Source organism: Haliotis asinina, chromosome 9 (assembly GCF_037392515.1).
Source record: "Haliotis asinina isolate JCU_RB_2024 chromosome 9, JCU_Hal_asi_v2, whole genome shotgun sequence".
NCBI lineage: Eukaryota > Metazoa > Mollusca > Gastropoda > Lepetellida > Haliotidae > Haliotis > Haliotis asinina.
Window position 1 is genome coordinate 43,033,364 of NC_090288.1, and position 23,028 is coordinate 43,056,391.

Consider the following 23,028-nt stretch of genomic DNA (forward strand, 5'->3'; position numbering starts at 1 on the left):
TTGCAATGTTTACGTGCGGGTGGGTGTCGACTCCAAGACCAGTCTGCAGGGGGTCAACGTGATCGTGGAAAACAAGATATCATTAATCAATATATTCCTACCTGACAACATACACTTCATGGGTATTAAGTTAACCCCTGAATTATTATCAGAAAACCAGTTGGAAATTATATCATAATAATATAATAATGACCAGTCATCATCCCAACACTACGCTTAACGACCTGGGAGATACAGAGGGATTCGATCAGCCTGGTGAGGAAGATGAATTCTACATCCTACACTTCAAAAACAACGTGTACAGACGGGTGCCGTTACCAGATTTAAAAGAGCCTAAATGGCTGATCAACTTAACACCCACCTCACCTTATATCACATTAAATAATGGGGTTGTCTCTAAGATTAAGAACAACGGTATCTGGGCAGGGGATTTCATTCCGGAGAGGGAATTAGTACACAGACAATCTGCTGGTTACAACAAAAAAGGGTTATTTGCTTATCCAAACAATAAATTAACATTTAGCAGAAATCTTGATAGAATATCCTCCCCTTTCACCCTCATCATAGAAGTCTTCTTTACGGATTTATTCGATGGAGACCCCCCAATAGTACACCAAATTTTACCCGGGGTGTCAATACGCTGGAATTACACAAGCCATTATTGTCGTATTGTTATACAACGGGATACCCCCACGGGTTCTATAAAACGTTTAATAAGCTCCCCTGGGGTTTCTATTACAACAGGAAATTCTATTAGCCTCTCACCTATTGCCCTGACTAGTAGTCTAGAACTTGTAGACTTCAAATTCATTGATAGAATATTAACTGAACCCCAATTAAAATATCTTTCAAAATATACATTATAGGATGGGCCTGTACCCAGTTGTAGAGGAAGTAGCGAAGACATTGGAAACCGTAGATGGGTTCCGCTTGAGGCAGTTATGTGATGTGAAACGCCAATTAGAACAAGACCGTGACACGCGGAAAGCACTATGTAAAAAGTACAATAGAGCTTTCAATATCGTGGACGGGGCTGACACTACCCTTATGACAACCAGCATGGGACTAGGGGCGGCAGGAGTTGTGTTGTTAACCACCATCGTGGCTGCACCTATAGTTCTAGGTTTTGAAATAACAGCTGGGATAGCGGGGGTGTTAGGGTTGACGCTTAAGTTGGTATCACGCAGACTGCATCGTAAGGCATTGAAACACGATGAGATCAGGGTTCTGGCCGAAGCAAAGCTGAACACAGTTAGTGAGCGTATTTCCACGGCACTCTCTGACAGTAAAATCTCAGAAGAGGAGTTTCGTTCAATCCTATCTGAACTCAAAAAATATAACGAAATGAAACAAGATATTCGATCCAAGTCTCGTAAGTCTGCTATCAGCGAGGACGAGAAAAAAAAGTACATAGAACAGGGAATACAAAAAGCCCAGCAAGCCTTTATTATGAACACCAAAGAGATCGTAGGCGGTTCACGTTAAACTGTTTCATCGATGTAAACGTGACATAGCCGTAAGCGAGCCACCGATCCTATATGGTCGGTCAAAACTTACAACAAATTATTGATCGTACCGTACGGCACAGTGTTACCGCCTGCCAAGTCACGGTAAACGTGATGGCGTGGCTTTGTAGTAGGGGCAATAATATCAAGAGCTAAGGGTCCCACCAAAGCCTCATTTAATAAATGAGGCTTTTTAGAGGGGTTTTTGAAAAGTGTTTTCGGACTGTCATTCCCTATACTACTGGCGACTAACAGGGTCAGGTGTATGGTCATTGACTAGGTTGACACTTCATTGTTTGCCAATCACTTGATTGTCTGACTGACTAGATCATTGCCTAATGTTTTATTTATCACAGCCATACAGGTTACGTATCATCTTCATTTGTGTCATTGCAAGCCTCAGGGTTCATCGTAATACAGTCAGGGCCTGTAACTTCAAATTCATTTCTCTGCAGTGTGTTTTGTTTGACATGACCTTTGCCCATTCATTTAAAGGGCATTGACCTTTATGTGTTCTGAAAAAAAATTGGGTCTGAAAAACTTTCTAAAGGGCCATTATAAAACAACTCCGTGAAATAATATGTGAAGTATTTGTGTCACTTGGCAATATTTAGCACTGAGGGTGTTGAGAAAATAATCTGGATCAAGATTCTGTGCAGTGCTGACATGTATTAAGAGACTATTTTTTCCAACTGCCCCAGCACTGAAAGTGCCCCTGCGGGTCCTATGACTGGTATGTTTATGTTAGATGGGTGTAGGACTGATGTAATCCGTCCCCTCAGACAAACCAGGACTGGCTTTCACCAAGGTATGTATATCACATCCACATGGAAGTACTTTCCAAATGCCAACATCCCCACGCTTATCCCCAGCAAATCTACCTCGAAACCTGTCAGAGTATATCTCGTTGTAAATACGAGTTTGGTCATGGAAATTTATAGACTCTATAATCAAACATTGCTCCTTAAGTTTGTTGTGTTTTGAATTTTGTCCTTACCAGACATTTGTCTGGTTAGAATGTTTTAACTGTAACATCCTCTTTTGTTTATCATACATCAAAATCAGATTTTGAAAAAAATAAACATTGTTTACAAATCCTTGCCAAAATCACTTAGTGTTTGCACACACGTTTTTGTAGGTCTGTAAGAAATGAGTTTTGAAATGTTGAGTTTTCTCACCACATTTTCTGAGACCAGAATATCACCTGTAAGTATTTGACGTCTGCTGGTGTTACAGAACTCATGCTGCCTCATGCAACGTCTGGCTGTTTAAATGCTATCTTGCCATCATTTCAGGAAGTCCAAACCAGTTTCATTTCTCAGCATCTTTTGCTCCTTTTAACCAGGAGTAGTCTTCTGTGAGGGCACATGTTTTTCATGATGTGTTGAGATTGGGAGACGTGCATGTTGGGAAAGTAAGACCTTGCACATGGTGGGGCCACAGCTTTGTGCACTGAAGCTGCTTTGGCGGAGATAAACTACACATTAGCTCAGCTCATGCACATTGTATATTATTTTTGCATAATAAATCCCCAATACTCAAAGGTTTTTGAATTTTATAGCACCTCATCAGGACGAGACAAAGTCTGCAAAAATTATCAACTAGATCCGGTAAAAACATCATCAGTTGTAGTGGCGATAATAAAACAGTCTAGCAAGGCTGAGCCAGAGGCTCTGATAATATGCCAGTCCGACTTTACTCAAATCTTCCTACATTCTGGACCACAAGCATATGTACAATGTGTTGACATTGATGCCTTCACGCGTGCTGAAAGAGGCATTTGTCTGGGCAGGAGTACTTCCTCATGCCTCCTCGCTGTTAATGGGGATCATCTTTTGAAGATTTACAAAGGTATGTTGATGATGTAGCTTGGAGTAACTTCTGTTTTATTGATTCTTTGGATGTTAATTTGTCTTGTGAAATAAGATCATTATCATTTTCTTCATTTTCTTCATTAACGTCCAAATTATTATTTTAGGTTAGATAGTTTGATGAATTTAAACTTATTTGGGACTAGTGTGCTACACAGTTCTCTACAACCATTGAACCATGCTCAACCTCTCTTCCTGCTCTCTCTTCTCTTAATCCTTTCCTAATGATTGGAAATTAAAAAGTCAAATTTGATTTTAATTCTGCCACGATGTGTGGATCACCAGTTTGCCATATTGCAAATGAGCAGATTATTCTGTGTTTCAGTAGCCATGGTGGAATTAATTGATCAACAAATAAACCCCTGATAGCTTCATAATGTTAATGATCTGTGTCAATGAAATAGGTCTTGAATTGATTACATTTTACAATTTAAAGTGTCATTGCTTTATGAAGGCCTAGCAAGGTTCCAGAAATGTTTGTTTGTCACATGTCATGTTTAGAACCATTGATAGTTAACGGTTTTGTTTTTTTATGGCTACGTTTCATAAGAAGCATTGATATCCAGATCTCTTCCAGTCAGATGATAATTTGATACCTTGATGGAGGAACAGGCTGGGATCAAATTTAATGTTGTAACAGGCCAGTCATGTTTTTGTCTCGGGTTTTATGGCCCTCTTAGAAGCCATCCATTATGCAAGACGGTTACTGGATTATAACACATAATTCTGTACGTATTGTGCGTTTTTTCACACATTGAAAGAAACAAGTTTTATTACTGTGTTGCGCTAGACTTCACATCGGCAGGACCCGAGATGTTGCATATGGTACGACAGTCGGTTGCGGGCTGCTTTGTAGTCCAGGTTCAATCAAGGGGACTTCTTTTGTAGGTAGCTTTCAATGACAATGAGGGACTTACTCAGCTGGCTGGCGTTTTCTGTATTCATTCTGCTTGTTCTACCTTATGTTACATTGTTCACCTTTTCAGAAAATTTTAAAGTTATAATTTGCAAAATTTGGAAAAAATGTGTTTGAATATTTGAATGATGTGTTCATGTATAGCATTTGTTGTGTTGCCTTTTAAATTTAGGCTTAATACAGAATTGTCAGGACAGCTTCCTATGTTATCTTTATCATATACAGTGTATTAATGTATAAAAGAATTTTGTGACATTGAGTAACATTTTTCAGGTGTTTATTTTAAGATTCAGATTTTGTGTTTTCCAAAGTCCTCATGGGCTAATGCAGATATTCTATGACTGGTATAGCACTGCTGCTGGTTCTGTCCAACAAGAACAATAAACAATCATTGAGAGGTTGATATGAGCCATATTTGCTTGGCATCTCTGTTGCTAAAACTAACAGGTTCACTTCCACTGCCAATCATGTCTCATTTCCATCTCTCAAAAACATTTAAACTTGGCTTCCCCTCTTTTCATGGTTGCCATGGTAAACTGCCGACTGGCCCAACTGGGGTAGTCAGCCATCTTGGTTAGGAGTCAGGAGAGCAGATGGGATTGAAGTTGAGCGAGCTCCAAGCTTGGCCATAAATCAGAACTGTTGGCTTTGTTCAGTGTAACAGCACGGGATAACTAGTCAGTTCTCCTCCACAGGAATAGTGGCAACTCACTGGAACTCTTTTGTGCCTGAAGGAAGAGATTTTCCTCCTTCACAATATTTGTGGGAAATATTTTCTTGTGTGGAGCATGGTTCATTTTGGTAAGAAAACTGTTTTGTGATGTCATTTCAATTGAGGTGCATGTGACATTTTTTCAAAAGGTTCTCATGTTATGTTTTGTTTCACAAATCCTATGAGTTATGACGGACAGACTCCTTTCCTGAAGGTTTTTGTGATAGATTGCATTACATCTTGTTCCTCAATAGAAAATATATTTCCAATTGGAGCATTGCTTTATAAATGTTGATTTTTTAAGAAAATCAGCTGTATTTTTATGACTGACATGTCCAGATTGATTTTGAAATAGGTCAGTCTAAAACCCGTGATTGTTGTTTGTAAGGTTTGGTATCTCTTTCTCTTCGACAACGGTTCATGTTATGTCTGTCAGTGTAAACTGTTAGAAGTGGCTCACGCTTCAGTGACAGTGAATGTGGAATCCTTTTTGAATGGTTAATTTCTCCAGCATAGCTCAGTGATGTTGAATGGCAGATAACTATAGTGTCTGCCTCTATGTAATTGATCCTGTGTTATATCAGTGTGATTCAACAATATGAATAGTAGTGTCACAATCATTCCTGTAGTAAAGATTGGTAGAATGACTGAAGTAATGTATATTATAGCTGAGGAATTTTTTTTTTCGAAATATTTTAAAATTATGTTTTGAAATATGTTAAAAACAATGTTTGGATGATGCTGATGTTGGAGTTTATGTTGTTGATGCATTCAGAGTGAAGGTTACAACTAGATGGTAAAATGTTACTAATCAAAATCAGCATCATTACAGTGAAGGGATGAAGGGTGGGTTGATGTAGCTTTGTGGGTTAAGTGTTTGCTTCTTGCCAAAGAAGGTGGAGGTTTCATTCCCCATGTAGCTACACTGTGTGAAGTAGTGATGTTTACCACCATGGTTTTTCGAGATTGAGAAATGTTGTGAAACCAAACTCGTTTATTATAATTACCTGAGCCTCATTCATTCTGTGGTAAGTCTATCGTCCATTAGTAGCCTGTGATTGTTATAAGAGGGGACAGTGTATTGGGTGGTCAACTTTCAACAATCCGATCTTAGTGCATAGACATTTATACGCAGCCCAGGGTCTTAGTGTGACATCAGATTATGGTATAATTAAGTCTCATTATCAGAAGGTAGTGACATGGCAATTACTGCTAAATACTGCAGCCCCTGATCTATGTCGCTTTAACCTGCTAAATAACATCAACAAAGTCAACACATACTTTTCACAACAAGAAATCACCTAATTGTGACAATTATTGGAATAATTAATGATATCAATCAAGGTGGTGGCTGGTGTGTAGTTTGGGATTGGTCCATGTGTCAAAAGGACGTGAGGGGATTATTGTTTCATATTGCCCTGTCTGATATTGATGACTAGGTTAGTAATAGAGGCAGGGGTATGTTATACACACTGTAGTCATGGTGTGAGTCATATAGATGTCATTGCTATTGATCCTATGCCTTTTGTTTGTTGTAGGAAATAGCATTTTCATTTGATAGCAGGCTGTTCATGGAAAGTGATTAATGGACCCTTTAATGATGTGTGGGACTGCCAATTGTGATTTCCTTGAATTGAAATATGAAAATCTTGCAGTTTGATGTTAGATTGTTTAGCATAACAGTTCCAAGCTGAATAGATGTTGTGTGCTGTCATGATGTATTAATTTGCATCATTTGACATCGTACACATGATTCCTCAGATCAGAATAAGCTTTTATTCTTTCACAACAATACAGTGAGACTGCTGAAAGGTTTGTTTTGATGTTTTTAGAAAAGTCAGATTATTTGTGATAATCTTGAAGTAAAAGTACACAGAATGTTTGATACTGAACCATTAAAGGAAGTGATCGATACATCAGTATATATCCATGTAGTAGATTCAGACAGGAAACTGTTACAGAGCTTGAAGGTGTCTCAATGTCCATCAGTCATACTACATGTACGGGGTTAGAATATTGGCCTTCGGTAACCATACTTGTCACAAAAGGCAACTAACGGGATCGGGTGGTCAGACTCGCTAGCTTGGTTGACACATGTCATTGGTTCCCAGTTGCACAGATTGATGATCATTCTGTTGATCACTGGATTGTATTGTCCAGACTCAATTATTTACTGCTATGTAACAGGAATATTGCTGAGTAAAACTACGCTCACTTGAGAAAATTCCTTTCCATCAAACCTTATGAGGCCAAAATAAACATTGGCTTTGCTGAGACAATAAAAAAAACAAGACATATCAGCTCACAGAGAAGTTGTGTCACCATCCAATACTAACGATCAGAGTCTCAGGGTATAGATGATGTCCAAAGCATTCAGTGACTGGCTGGTGCTAAAGATATTTATTGCATAGCATTCCTTTAAGGAACACATACATTCCACCTATGAATGATGTTCATTGTAACAGTTTCACTTGTAGGGGATACATGTAGTATAATGATATGGAAACAATACAAATATATTCAGTCAGTGTGAAGGTTACGTACATCTGACATATCACTTGGACGGTGTGACCCCATGGCTAGGATTTGTTTTCTTCAAAGACCTGACTGTTTGGACCACCAGTTTTGCTCCCTGTTGTAATGAGAAACAGATTTATACGTCTGGTTGACAAAGTGTGCCTTACATATACTAGTACCAGTATGTACAGTTAGCCTTGCACAAGTCTCTTAGGTAGTAATGAATAGTTGAAATGATATTTTTTTTTAAAAAAAAGACATAACAGGCTGGTGTCCTTAGACTGCACTGTCTGGACTTGACTCTTTTAGTGACTGAATCATTGTACATCCATGAGTAAAGCTAGTACTCAATGAGACATTGCAGGATTGTGCTTGTACAGTAGGACTGGGTTTACCCTATTCAGTATTGCAGGTTCCTGCATATGACTTGAAGATAATAGTTATTTCCAGAAACATTCTATTGCAGAACACATGCAATGATTATGTCACAAAACATTTTTATTTATTCATGTGTGCATACAGCACTGCATGAAAACAGGGATCCATGAAGATTTGGATTTAAATTGACGTTCAATCACCCATGCTTGCCGTAAGAAGTGATGTGACGGGATTGGGAGGTCAGACTTGCTGACTTAGTTGACACGTCATTGTATCCCAGATGCGTAGGTCATTGTTCATGCTGTTGATCACTGGATTTTCTGGTCCAGACAGATGGACATCATATAGCTGGAATGTTGCTGAGTGCACCATTAAACTAAAATTACAAACTCACTTACACACATGGAAACACAGAACAGTCATTAGTTGAAAATAATTATTTCCTAATCAGAAAATAATTGTTTAAAATGTTATGAATAATGAAGATTTACTACTTGAAATAACTGATAGGAAAAGGCAATACATTTTGACGATGTCATTATTTGTTAGGAGCTCAGTATGTGTATCATGCCATAACTTAGAGAAGATCATCAGAACATGAACAATATATATGGACCTCAGGTTTGGTGAGATACAGTTGGAAAGGTGAAAACATTTTGCCTTAGGGAACTTGAGAGTTTCTGCTGGTTTGTTTGGACAGGGGGAAATCGTTTCTTTAAATTATTGTCATTTTTATTATGATAATTATTATTATACTCACCTTTTTTGTTTGTTGATAAAGCAGATAATGCTCATATTATCACTTCTACATATATGAGGTATAAAAGTTTGCAACTCTCACCATATGAATTCTTCTGGAATGCAGATATTGAAATTGCAAGGCATCACCTTGCCTGCATATGTGGGGATATAATCGTATTGGTGCATCACCTCTTTGGTATTTGATGCCGATGTATATCCCCTGCATCATCCATCAGGGCAGCCCCAGGCCTCTCCCTGTCCACCTGCATGTTCTGTCAGGCAGACTAAACTCCACACACTGCCAGCAGCACAAGTCTCCTTGCAATGTTTGCTCTGTCTGTAGGAAGTGCTGACAGATTTATTCCTTTTTCTCTGTGTTGATAACATTCAGCTAGAATTACATCCATAAACAAAGACACTTTGAGGAACCTTTTTCTCCATCTTAGCATCAAAGTCCATTGTCTCCTAGTCCCTTGCATGAAATGTGGCAGCATTTTATGATCTGACATCCATCTGTCTGGCAATAAGTTACTGCACTGTAAACTGCAAAGAGCACAAATTCCGTGTAAAACTCTATCTCTTTGCCTGTTCTGGCCGAGGGGAGTCAAAATGGTGAGAATGTGTGGAGTTATTTTGGTGGTGGGCGAGTTCCTTCTTCTATGTGTACTTGACCTGTAACAGAATTAGCTATGTTTTCTCTTTGTTTTATTTTTGTCCCTTTTAAATCCAGAGTGAATTTTGAGGTGATTCCTATGTCCATCGAGCCACTGGTGCTCTAGGCTTGAAATGTGTCACAATACTTTGTGCAGAGTTGCATCCCTTTGACACAATGCCACCGATGATTGTGGGTTGGGTGGGTATCTTGTTTCTAGGTTTACCTGCACCATGTATGTGCCTGAGTGTCATTGAAGTCGTTGACATATGAAACCTACTTAACTGCAGGTTCTCAAACACTAAGCTGACAGGCCACTTAACTGTAATACTGTTAATAGGGGCCTCTAACTCACTCAATCACTCTATGAACTAAACCATTTGTGGAAATTTACGTCCTACTGGCATTGCAATATTATCATTTCAAGCAATATCCTGTCCAAATATTGTTTATTAATACCAAACACTCATGTGCAAGGAATCTGTAATTTATTCACATCCTGGTGTTCCAAATCATACATTAACCCCATGTAGTTCAAGGTTTGTCAGCACTTATCCCATATTAATGAGTTTCACCAAAGTTTTTATCATTAAAGTTCCATATGATGATTTGCAATCCTAGGTGAACAAACAAACTGTAGTATAATGGAAATACTGTCCAAAACAGAGATAAACAAACGTAACACACTCCCTTTGCTATTTCTTTGATAATATTTAGTGATATTAAACATTTTAGGGACATTAATCTTACACAACATCTGAAAATGGATGTCAACCGTTATGAAACAAATGTAGTGTCTTGTTACTTGATGGAGTGTGGTTGATAATGGTGTAAAGTGATAATTCCTTTGTCGACAGTGAAAGTGATATTCATCATTTAGCTTTGACCTTCTTGAAGAAAAGACCATGGGAGACTGATATTGTGTAATGATACTCCTATGAGAGCTTGTTCCATGAACCAAGGTTTTCACACAGTTTAACTTCTGTTTATTCAGCAAATCTGTGTTCTGATAAAGATCTCCATCACTGGATGGGTTAGTACTCTGACAGGCCATGACAGTTATCTATACCACGTCTAATAAGTACGTAAACCAATACAGCCTATCTGATTTTACCCACTAAAGCCTGGCTGATGTTACCCCAATGTTGTGTCCCCCATGGATATTCAGGGTTTCAGGGGGCTGAGGCAATGGTGGAGGGGTGATGTCCCAGAAGAGGGCTACTTAATACTCTACAGACATTCTACCCTGTTATTACAGACACCGGAGGGACCAAGCTTCTGTCAAACTTCAGGTGACATTCTCAGGGCTTTGTCATCCAATTCATACAGGTATACTTCGTGCAGTATTCAGAAACCTCACACCAGACTGAAGAACATGTCAGAGATGTATTCTTCAAGGTTATTTATTGTGTTTATGAGAACATCTTGCTGATAATTATCTGTCTGTACTCTACATTCCTGAATGCATCAATGCAAATACATTGAGTTAAATATTTCTGTCTTCTTGTCTGGGTCAGTTGTTTTTGTTAAGACGCTCTTCATATCCTTATTGTTTTCATGCAATTTGTGCCAAACACATTCTGACAACAAATGTGGTTGACTTCATTCATCATGTGTCATCATATCTCATCAGCATTGATTGATCTTATCTCCATCACTGGATTGTCTGGCCCAAACCAACTCAGGTGTATGGTGGAGTAATTTGCTGGAAGCGACCTGAGTTTGAATCCCACATTAGTCCCTTGATAGACCGTAATGAAATATTGCTATAAACTACTTTAGAAACCCATTCTGCTTGCCAGTTTTTGGTATGTGTTATATTTGGTGTAATAAATAGACTTTTAACGCATTTAGTCTCTGTTTTAGAATTGCCTTGCAAAAGTGTTTTGTAGCCTTTTTTCAGCTGAAGTTTTATTCAGATGAAAAGCACTTTGGAAGTACTTCTCCAGGTGTTGGAGAGAGTCATATGGTTTCAGGCCAACAGGTATGCAGACAAACTCCGCTAAATATTGGAAACATAGGCCACAAGATCCTGAGATTTCGCAAACACCATTATGGTAGACTGAGACAGCTAAGTAGGGGTGGTCTCGCTGCTCTCACACATGCACACTTTGCTGCACCACCAGGGTGCAGCTGCTACTTCAAAGCACAGGGATCCCCTATCAACTCATTGTGTCCGCCTCAAGTAACACTTTCAGTGAGAATGGCCACGCACTTTGATGAACCATACACAGCAGCTGTGATGACTTCTGTTGTTAAAAGATGGGCGCATCTACATCTGTTTGATAATAAACACTCTGAAGCTTTCTTACAGAACCTGAAACTGAGTCCTCTAATGATTTGTCATCTGTAGATTCATCTAGTGTTTGCATCAGCAACTTTGTTATACTGTGTTGGATGCAGACTGTCTTGAAAGTATGGGTGAGATGTTATGGGTGTTATATGTATAAGTAATGATGCAATACAGATTGCAAAGGTCAGGTTTTACATTGTATCAATTCATTAATGGTATGCATCTTCTGTTATTTACTAATGGTAAGCAGATTTTGTGAAATGTACATTGATGGGAAGGTTATATGGAAAATACCTTTATGGAAAGGTTGATATGTGTAATATACAATGTTGATGAGGATGTATGGTGAAATATCCATTGATGATAAGGTTATAATATAAAAAATAAGTTTATTGATGCATGAAAGCTATTCATGTTTAAAAAATGTGCCATGAACAATACCATTACATTTATATATAGTCTTGGGAATTGGTACAATCTCACAATTGGTGATTGCTTCATTACCAATGAACAATCATCGAAAGAAATTGGTTAGTGTCTTTTTTCAGATACATGTATTCCAATTCAGGTTGTTATTGCAGATATGTGTAGCATAATGCATTTTGCCACTTCAATGTGATGAGTAATAGTAATACTTGTAAATCATGAACATAAACTTCCTGGAGTTTTCAAGAAATATTTAGAGATGACTTTTCAGTGATTGAAGTGATTTTTCTCAGAATGAAACAAGTTTTCAGGCTCTGACAACTTTGAAGATATGCTCTAATGTCAAGTGTTTCAAAGATTAACACTGGAGTTCCAAAGTTGTTAGCATTTGATTGTTAGAATCGGTGATCGATTGCTTGGTCGTTTGGTCACTGCAACCAATCTTCAGTCATTTCAGTTGAGCATTATATATTTAGTGTATAAGTTGGTTATGGTGTACAGAAGTTGGTTAAAGTAAAACTTGTCATAAGGCACTGCTACAACATAGAGTTTGTCAGTACACTGATACTCCAGCCTGTCTCACAGTCCATGAACTGCGTTATTCCTCCCTATTGCCTTGCCCTCCCTGGAAATGCTTAAAGCACTACATGGTGCAAGTCTAGATTTTTGGACCCACCCATCTCACACTTTCATCAATTTGAATGGGATTTTTGTTACTGTCAAAATTATATGTATTCAGAGACAATACATTAGTGTAAATGGCACTCCACTGAGTAAAAGCATTATGAGTAATTTCAATGGTGCAGATTGTTACAGCTGAAATTATTTATGGCCTCATGAGGTGATACACCCGTGTTGAGTTTAGTTTTATGCCGCCCTTCATAATATTCCACCCATATGGGGGAGGAAGCACAAAGACAGATTATTAGTTTTGCTACTGGTTTCCTGCGGCTGTATTATTGCAACTTAAGTACAACTTAAATGACAGGTATGACTTAAATGACAAGATGAATCAGTAGTTGAATGTGTTGATTTGGATTGAGACTTCCAAGTTAGATGTCAATGAAGTGTAGTGATACCTGTCAATCAAACTAAGTGTTGTTTGCCATGTAATCATGACAAATGTTTAATTTGTAATTATGGATAATTTAATTCTCACAAATGACTGATTATCCAAACTGTGTTTTTGTTGCAGTGTGTTTTACGTCCTATTTCTGTCATTGTGTAAGATTTTGTATATTGATACTTGATACTGTTGAATGCTTGACTAGAGCCTATCCCTATGTTTCCCAGAGCATGATTGAAACTAGCTTTCTGCCAAGAGGGAATTATCTCTGGTTTTCAGAGGTTAAAAAATTGTATAAAAAAGTAAATCCTGGTGAAGAGTGGAATAAAAAGGTATATCTCCCTGAGATAAAACAGTGCTGATTTCCCTGAGTGCAATTCTACCCATGGCTGTATTTATGCAGTGCAAGGCTGTACCTCAGCATCTTACTTAACCCTTTCTGTTTTAAATGAACAGTCCATCTCAGAGTCCTCAAAGCATATATATTTAACACCCCAACCCTCTCTCAGTTCCACTCATATAATCCCATTCCAGCAGCCAGTACTCAACCAAGTTTCAACTCTCAACTTTAGGGCTATGTTTTTGGGGTGGTTTTTTGTGTGTGTGTATTATGTTTATTGTTTATTGTTTGTCTACCATGTTTGTGGATTCATCAGATCTCAACTGTGACTGAAATATTTACATTCAATTTATGTCAAAACTAGTTAAGGTGATAGGTAAGGCAAGTCCATTGTAATTGTTTGATGTGCATGTTGATGCATTTTTTGCTAAAGTAGAAATGATATGGCAGCCTCATTGTGGAAATTATTTGTGTTACATGCCAAGGACAAGTTAAGTTTTTCAGGAATGATGAACTGAAACTTAAGATGAATTTTGAAATTAAGAATGTTCACTTTAAGCAACTCATCAGTTTTTGCCAAATCCATGCTGATAGGCTCTCATCTGATATTTATGCTCCAGTGTTAATGTTGTAAATTGTGTCATTAGGGTAAGGTGATTGCATATATTTTATATACCATCTCACTAATGTAAAAGTCATTCATAACTGTAGGAGTAAAACAGCTGATGATTTAGAAGTGGTTAACATATCAGCCTCAGTAATGCTTATGCTGTCAGAAGTTAAATATGATTTGAGATTTAGCCAGTGAAGGGTTAATACATCTGTCAGCAGCATACCTACAAATCCAGACTGTCAATAATCATCCAGTTTGAAGCAGATAAGGTTAACTAGTTATAAAGGGTTAATACGTCTGCCTCAGTCACGTCTGCTGTGGATATAACTCAAACAGGCAGACGCACAACAAGTGAATGAAGTCTGCAGGACAAGACATTGAGCTGGGTGGGAGATTCTTCTCTTTGTCCTGCTGTAATTGCTTCAGAATAGATTGTTGGGGACACTGTGGCCCCTCCTTGGTTATTTGAAGCAGCAGATAGGGTCGAGTCACACATCCAAAGACTTGTCCTTTGGGAGATTACCAGCTCCTTGGCCATAGCTGGAGGATAGTTTACGATTTCTGGAGAGCTGTCTGTCCATGAAGTGATATTTGCTCTGGTAGGTGTCATGGATTTATGTGTTTGTTTGGTGATTGTGGCCTGCAATAGATTCTGGAAACCGAGCCTAATGTGAAATGATAATCCCTACCCTGATCTTGTTCAAATTCATAAATTTAATGAATTGCATGCCATCACATCCACACCTCATTATGTGTATGTTTGGATTTGGGGGGGTTTTCTTTGTATGAATGGTTGGACAACCATAGATAATGTAATTGTTGTTTTTGACTGCATAAATTGTTTGAATCAAAACTGCACGAAGCTTTCAAGTACATGAACAGTGTACTAAGGTATCTCAATTGCTTTGTATTTGTTATTCAGGAAATTTCCAGGTTTATCAAATGATGGGCCATAAGGCTCTTCTAAGCTAACTTTAATAGCACTATAAGTTTCCAATAAAGATATTTCAGTAGCCATGTTTCTCCACCCATGCTAGATATTTGTGTTAGCGATAAGAGACCTTTGTTGTGAGTCAGTAAAGAATATCCATGTATATTTTGTTAGTGGTATTATGACCTTAACAAACTTTATACATGTGTTATGTGTTGACTTTGGACTGTCTCCTCCTCTCATAATACATATGTGGTTATTTCTATGGGAAAAAAACTGTTAATTGCATTTACACTAGCCTTGCTATCTTTTGATGAAAATGCTTTTGCAAGAACCAAGCTTTCAAGATGTATTAATAAAAAGATTCTTTTGATTGGTTAGTATTGCTTTACAATCATAACATAAATGGCTTTTTATTAGATATGGATTATTTTAACACACACGGCACAGGGAATATACCATTTATTCTTTGTTGGGGAATTAAAAAAAATATCACTTTGAAGTAGGCTGTGTTGTTATGGTTAGAATGCCTGTTTAAAAGGCCTAAGTTGAAGAGCTGACCAAGTCCTCACTGTTACAACTTCAGATGTATTCATGGTTTCTGTTTATATCCTGTAACACTTGACATTTCCACAAAACATTTTTCTCTATGCATGGCATTTCTATCAGAAAAAAGAGAGCTTTCGACGTTTCAGGGAACAATGTGGTTTAAATGCACTGGAATGTAAATACATAGTAATATGTCTGTGTAAAGTCATGCTTTTAAATGTTTAGGGTCACAGAGTTCCCTACAGTAAATATGCATGTTAATTTTGCACCTTGCTACATTGCACAAAAAATTCTGATTCACAGAAAATAAAATTAAGGAAATGGTAGCAACAATGTAATGCCTGAAAACTAATACAACCAACATCCTGTATGTACAGTCTGTGAAAAGTATCATTAAAACAAATTTGAAACTCCCTGAAATTAAATAGGTTACCCTAATGTTGAAATCAAAGAATGGACTGTATTTGTTCATGTACATAAGGTTATGTATGATCCAGCTCATGTATTTTCAGTTTTTTATATGCTTTTGGTTTTAGTTTCCTCAACACACTTATGATAACAATATTGTCAAACAATAGTCAGACTTCTTAGCTTTATTTTCAGTACCCAACAGTTTATGATGCGATTAAATTCTGATTAGGCATATACACAAAGTCACTCTGCAAAGAGATGCTGCAAAGCCCAAATATGTTTAAATAGAAAAGATTATACCTCTTCAATCTTTCTGTTGAATCCTGAAATAGTTGGACATATTCTTTTTTTATTTACTTGCAGCCATACATATACACCTTGGGATGTTACCTGTAATCCCATGAGTGGAGTTTCCCATCAATTAAATTAAATACCTGAGTGTATAACCAGTGGATAAAAGACTGTGGCAGACAAATTTGATTTACCTTCCTGTGAGATAAAAGGGGCAAACTGTTTCTTGATAAAGGAAAATTTATGGCCCATGATCTTTTCCTATGAAAGGATCTCTGAGAACATATCTTGTATGTCATCACAAAGAATTGTACATAGGTAATGGCTGCTTGTGGACCACAGGTGTAATTTGGATGCGTTTGAAAATACAATAATACTGCTGACTTCTTGCAGCAATAACTGTGTCAGTGAAAAGATTTTTGAAGTTCAGTTTTTCATCTTCCTGTCACTACCCTTGTGTGCTCGATTGTTGGGTTAGTAGTTTCCATTTTAAACTTTGTATTTAGGCCTTTCATTCAACTTTGTCATCAAATATATTACATCTGGAAAACAGTTCTACAAATGTGAAATTGCACTTACCTCATCACTGTGACTTAATTGTGTGAAATAACCTTTTTTTATTGTCATTAGAATTAAAGAGGTCCCAAGGACAAATTCAAATAGTTTTTGTTCATTCAGACTTTAAATGAGTATTGATTCATGCAGGTTTGTACAAATAGCTTTTTACAAAAGATGACTTCAAAAAGCATTAAAACAATAAAAATGCAATTAACTCCAGGATATGAGTATAGCACTTGAACTAGACCTTTGAGTTACACAGCATGCCATCTGGTCACCAAGTGCTTCTCATCCCTTGCAACCATTCATAATAATCCCTGACCCTACAACTGTGGTTCTGTGGTTCATTTTATGTGCCTGTCCCCCACCCCAAACCCCTCCCCCAAACCTGTCCCCTCCACTTTCAATATGTCACATAAAAAGCTACCACCTTCACCTTTTCAATATCTGTTAATATGCTCCTTGTACAATCCAGTCAGCACCTCTTTGCCTTAAAGGGTTTTATGGTGTCTTTTCTTGAAACTCCCAACTGTTACTGTAAGAAATGTTCAACATGTTATCTGTTTTAATGCATCCTTTTCACTTGCACCCTTGGAGCATTATTCATACTCCTTAAGCTGAAGTTTAGGTAGCCCAGTTGTGTTTGTTTGCAGGTCTGACAGTTATGTTCCAGTCTGCAGTTAGTAACATCAGTGTTCTCATACCACGTTACTGATGCATCAGGGAAAAACATCTTCAACACCCAAACCTAGGATAGGAAGTCACCCGTGATATGAAATAATTCAAATCAGATTCTGTACTCAATGTGTATTATATATTGCAGAGCTGAAATTTAGCTTTTTTTGTCCAAATGGATTGTTTTTTGATTATTTAGTACAGTTTCCTTCTTTTACCCTTCTTTCTTTCTTTCTCTTTCACTTTCTTTTTTCCTTTTTCCCTCTTGCACACAGATAGGGATAGTGAAAATGAACCCTAGGACTATTCTTTGTTTAGAAGTATTTAAGTTGAAGGTGAGAAATAAGGTGGGCTAAATGACTTCTTAGATATAAGCTCAGGATGTGATCTAGGTGTGTACTACTCCTTTCCATCCCAAACCCCTCTGGTCTCTTCCTTCCTGGAAGGCAGCCTTACCTCCTCCCCCTCCCCCTGCCCCGCAGCCGTGCCTCCACTGTGGCTGTCAGCTATACCCCTGTATGCCATCAGAGCATTATGTAAGGCTTGTAGTCTCAGGCCAGGCTCATTACCAGCTCTATCAAGCCACTTAGATAACGACACTCACAAATCCAGTTGATGGATCTACAGGGAAGGGGGAGATAGAATATGACAAAATATGTACTCCATGGTACAAGACAAGCATGCAACCATTGCCAGCTGGAGATAGAGAAGTGTGATGTTAAGCCAGAGTTGTCTGTAACAGAGAAACATTAATTATTGTGAAACTGGGAAACAGCGTTTTGGGGGTTTTTTTAATTGAAATATGTGGGAAACTATAGAATTTGTATGTACGTGACTGTTCAAGAGACCATATTTAGTATGTTTGTATTATCATGGAGTGATACCCACCTTCATTAGTAATTATTACCGCTACAAGCAGTATATTAATTATTAGTTATCCCCTGCGATGCATTCTGCAGGGGGTATTAAAATGCACCCCGTCTGTCCGTGCACATTTATCTTAGCAACAAGTGTGACTTAGACTGAAATTGGAGGTAATGCAGGGGATATTGATGACTGTGTCTTCTTGTTTAATTTGGTTTTACAATGCACCCAGCCATGTTCCAGCTAAGTGACATATTAAATAATAATGAATTTGTTTCAATTATTATTCCATCATTGTACTACCAGTCCAAGATCACAGAAATATGAAGTCAGCCTTTGCCTCTTGTTGTGCAAAAATTCAAAATTGTTTGTTGATATTATTTTGATGAGGATCCAAAATTTTGTTAGATAACTAGATCTGACATGTTTGGTGTATATAGATTTGTGTGTATATATATTTTGTAAAATATTTCAAAGATATCAATTACCAAAATTATTTTCACCATATTTACCAAAACAGGTGGTAGAACTTTGAATTAAGTACATTACATCACAGCAGAACTCTGAAATAAGAAAATTTAATTATTTGATTCATGTACAGGCTAGACAAAAAAGGGTAATGTGTGATTGTTAGCTTGCTGGAATCCTCTGATCTCATATCCAACCATCTTAAACAAAGCTTATGTGCATGTTCCGTAAACATGGCTCCACATCACAGGTGCATCTCATGCCTCTGCTCTAATAGGATTACCTCTTAATGCTGGTGCAGCCAGTGTGACAGTAAATGGAAACAATGTTATCAATATAATCACCATTCTTTACAAGCATGGACCTCCCTGTAGAACTAGTTGCTGCTTGACTTTGTCCTTTGTGACGTGTGATTTCTCTTGTATGCTGTTGATCAATTATATTGGAATGACAACTGTTGTTGGATAGCTGATTGATCTTGTTGTCCATTGTTTGTTGATTGTTTGCATCTAAATAAAGATTGTCCAAATATGACAATTGATTTTGCCTGAGCAACAATTGATTGTGTCTGTGTGATAGCTGATTTTGTGTGCTTAATAGTTGTTTGTATGAGCCATGGTTTTTTGTTGAGTTGATTTTATCCTGTTTCACAATAGATTTCATGAAAGGTTGAATTCTGTTTTTATTTTCTGAAGTTGTGATGTCATTATAACCTTGCAAATTATTGTTTATTTTATTGATTTTTCAATGAACAATTTCAAGGGAACATAGGATAAAAATGACATGTTGGTTTGTAAGTATTCCTTTGAGATATTTTAGAAATGTCTGTAGATTTTAACGAGCCAACAATAAATATTTTGTGTCAGCAAGAGGAGAGGCTATAGTCAACCATGTGACTAAACAGTCACAGTAAAAACGATGAAAGGCAGACATTTAAAAATAAACAGCCACTAAATGTGGGAAAGGAAGGGCGAAGCTAAGATCAGTTAGGGAAATGTTTCTGCAAAGTTGAAACGAGGTTGGGCTGATCTGCTCAGCAGGTGCTTGCAGTATCTACCTACAAAAAGGCTGGGCAGTGTATAAACATAGAGCAGGTTTGTGCAGCCACACAGATAACTGCAAGTCAGTGATGCCTACAGGTTAATGTTATCTTCTCAGGTGTGTCTGACTGACAGTATGTATAACCTGTAAGCCTTAAAGATTCACCTCGTTGCCATACACAGGTTGACTCAAAACAGATAAGCTATTTATTTTGAAAAAAGAGGGAGAAGCTTGTGATAATTAGACTGGAGAGCTGCTTTTTGTCAGCAGGTTTTATCTGATCGAGGAATTGATAAAATAGTTTGATGACAATAGCATTGAAAAAAACATATGAGAGAGTTTTACGTTGCTTCTTCGTGGGCTTCACACATTGTACCCATGTCGGGATTTGAACCCAGATCTGTGGCATGATGAGCAAGAACCTTACCCATTATTGTGTATTTTGAAAAGGATCTGCCTTTTTTTAATTAGATATGTTTGCAAACTGCGTTTCTAGTGTTAAACATTAGCCTTGTTTGAACATTTCATATCATCAAATATTCAATATTCCATGGCAGTTTAATTTATTTAAAAGCACCATCCTTATGAGATGAAGAGAATCAATAACTTGTGTTCACGTGAACTGTAAGAAGGGTCTTGGAAACAAGAAATGATTTCACGATCAAACCAATTTTAGCTCTGACATTCTGGAGGGAACGCATGTTATTTAAAGAATTATACACAATATTGTGTGTACCATATTGGCAGTCACATTGACGTGAGTGAGTGAGTGTTGTTTTATACTGTTTTTAGTAATATTCCAGCAATATCACGGTGGTAGGACACAAGAAATAGTCTTCACACAAAGTACCCTTTTGGAGATTCGAACCTGGGGCTTCTGCATAATGAACGGCGGCATTAACCACTTGACTACCCCACTGCCCCCAAAATGACATGATGTCAATATCCATGAAATGTTTTCAAACCTTTTAAGATTTTCACAGATGAATTCTTTTGGACTCAATAAAATCTTTTGCATTGAAATTAGGGAAAACATTCTGTAATTTTACACACTAAAATACCAGCTGTTCATGTTTCCTTTAAGGTGCATAAGGATCAGATTTTGAACATGGTTGTTGTTTTATGTCTGCTATCAAGGAAATTTTCCAAACATGTTAAGAGTTTGATAAGTTGGGTCAGCTCAGTCCATGCTCAGGCAAATGTTCCAGAAGAAACCTTTTATATGAAAGAGGTTTACTTGAACCGATAAAATATGATTGAGGAAATCCTATCTGTGAACGTGATGATATACTCTCGCACTTTACATCAAAATTAACTACTTGTTTATCTTTATGACATTTCTTACATGAATATTCTTAGTAAAAGTTGTTACATGTTGATAAATATTCACCAATGAGTTTCTCCTCCCAAGTCTGTGTTCTCAGCACCATGTCTAGATAAGACCAAGGCTGTCCAGAAAGAACTCAGCAGTTGCTTCGCTCATGCTTTAATGATCAGGAAATTAAAATTTTTAGAGAAAAAGCTGTTTGATGATAAGGCAGTTGGGAGTTTGCAGATATCTGAGCCCAGTGGAGGTGCATTTTTATGTGCAGGTTGCACACTTCCTGTTCAGCTGCAATTGCAGCGCAATGCTGATTTTGGTGTTAGCTGCAGAGAGCATAACCTCAGCTGTTACTGAGACTTTGATGCCCAACACATTCATAACTCATAAATGAGTCCAGCCTGAAGCGAGCCACTCTCCTCACTTTGACAAAAACGTGACATATAGAGGGTGATTTGCTTGGTGCTATGAAAATTTGTAACCGTATGATTGGAAAATGGAGAACATTCTTTGAAGTTGTTTCCTGTTGACTAATAACAGTTTTCTGCATGATTGTGCAGCTGCCCTTTTTCTTTGTGAACAATTTGACATTTGTTTGTCAATTAGTTGATTAGTTATTTTATTGTAAGCTTCTCTGAAAGGAATGAATTATTCATATTGTGACGTATGAAATGGTGTGCCCTTTACAGGAATTCCCTTCAGTGAAAAGCTTTATTGCTGGCACAAAATTTAAATTTCTTCCTTCTTGTTGCAGATCAGGATCATCTCATAATCTAAGATGGCTGTTTCCTATTTGTGTGTGTTGCTGTTAGCAACAGGACTCTGTTTGTGTTCCACAATGAAAGTGCGACGGACATTTAGAGACCCGAGTGGCAAGAAACTTCAACATATAGCCCTTCATGCTCAAACAGGGAATATATTTGTAGGTGCTACCAACAGACTGCATAAACTTTCTTCAGAACTGTCTCTCATTCAGAGTGCCTCAACAGGACCAAGGGAAGATAACTCTCAGTGCCCACCACCATTAATTACCTGCAAGGAAGAAAAAAGAGAGACTAATAGCCAGACCAAAGGTTTAGTCATTGACTCTATGCAAAACTCACTTATTTTATGCTCTAGTCTTTTTCATGGATTTTGCCAAAAGGTTTCATTGAAAAATATTACCCATGTTGAAAAGTTAGTCCTCAAGCCTGTGGTGCCTAATGATAAATCATCGAGTGTCATGTTCATTGCACCCAGTGTGAATTCGGAACCTGCTTTGTACGTTGCAGCGACATACAGCAGTAATGGAATGAGGGTATATCGAGATATGGTTCCAAGTTTAAGTAGCAGACGACTAACTGACCTGGAGTTTTCTTATCGAGATTCTTTTGGAGCAACCAAGAAAAACATATTGGAAAAGTTCCGTACAACCTATAAAATTCGTTTTGTGGATGGTTTCTCATATGAAGGATTTGTCTATTTTGTGTCTGTGCAGAAAGAAAATGTAAATTCAACCAGGTATATTTCCAAGATCAGCCGAATTTGTCAAGAGGACAAGTACTTTTACTCATATGTAGAGCTGCCAATGTTTTGTGAAAATGCCAGTGGTCAGAGGTACAACATCATTCAGGGTGTGCACCTTCAAGAGGGCAAGCTGTACACAATCATCTCACAGAACATCAGCTCTTCCACGATGCCACCAGGAACTTCTGCGTTTTGTGACTATGATATGGCAGAGATTGATCAATTGTTCAACAAGACGATCAGCGACTGCTTTCAGGGCAAAGGGACAATTGGACCCGAGTTCTACACACAGAGACACACCTGCAAGAAAACTGTGAGTATTTTTAATCACTTTTGCATGTATTTCAGTGTAAAAAATTGATTAAAGAAACCAACAACGTGAG

At 37.6% G+C, this 23,028-nt stretch overlaps 1 protein-coding gene across 7 annotated transcripts in view; it reads left to right on the plus strand.

The window, feature by feature from the left end:
- LOC137296807 (hepatocyte growth factor receptor-like) overlaps positions 1-23,028 on the plus strand; it is a 121,265-nt gene that overhangs the window by 47,387 nt on the left and 50,850 nt on the right. For 4 of the 7 annotated variants that reach the window (XM_067828669.1, XM_067828674.1, XM_067828672.1 and 1 more), the window contains exons 1-2: positions 14,326-14,629; positions 21,894-22,958. In XM_067828669.1, the coding sequence (XP_067684770.1) occupies positions 21,918-22,958 (1,041 nt within the window). In that variant the 5' untranslated portion in view covers positions 14,326-14,629; positions 21,894-21,917. Of the gene's footprint in view, positions 1-4,927; positions 5,094-14,325; positions 14,630-21,893; positions 22,959-23,028 lie in introns of those variants that run through there. The other 3 variants (XM_067828670.1, XM_067828676.1, XM_067828671.1) reach the window with 2 other exon arrangements.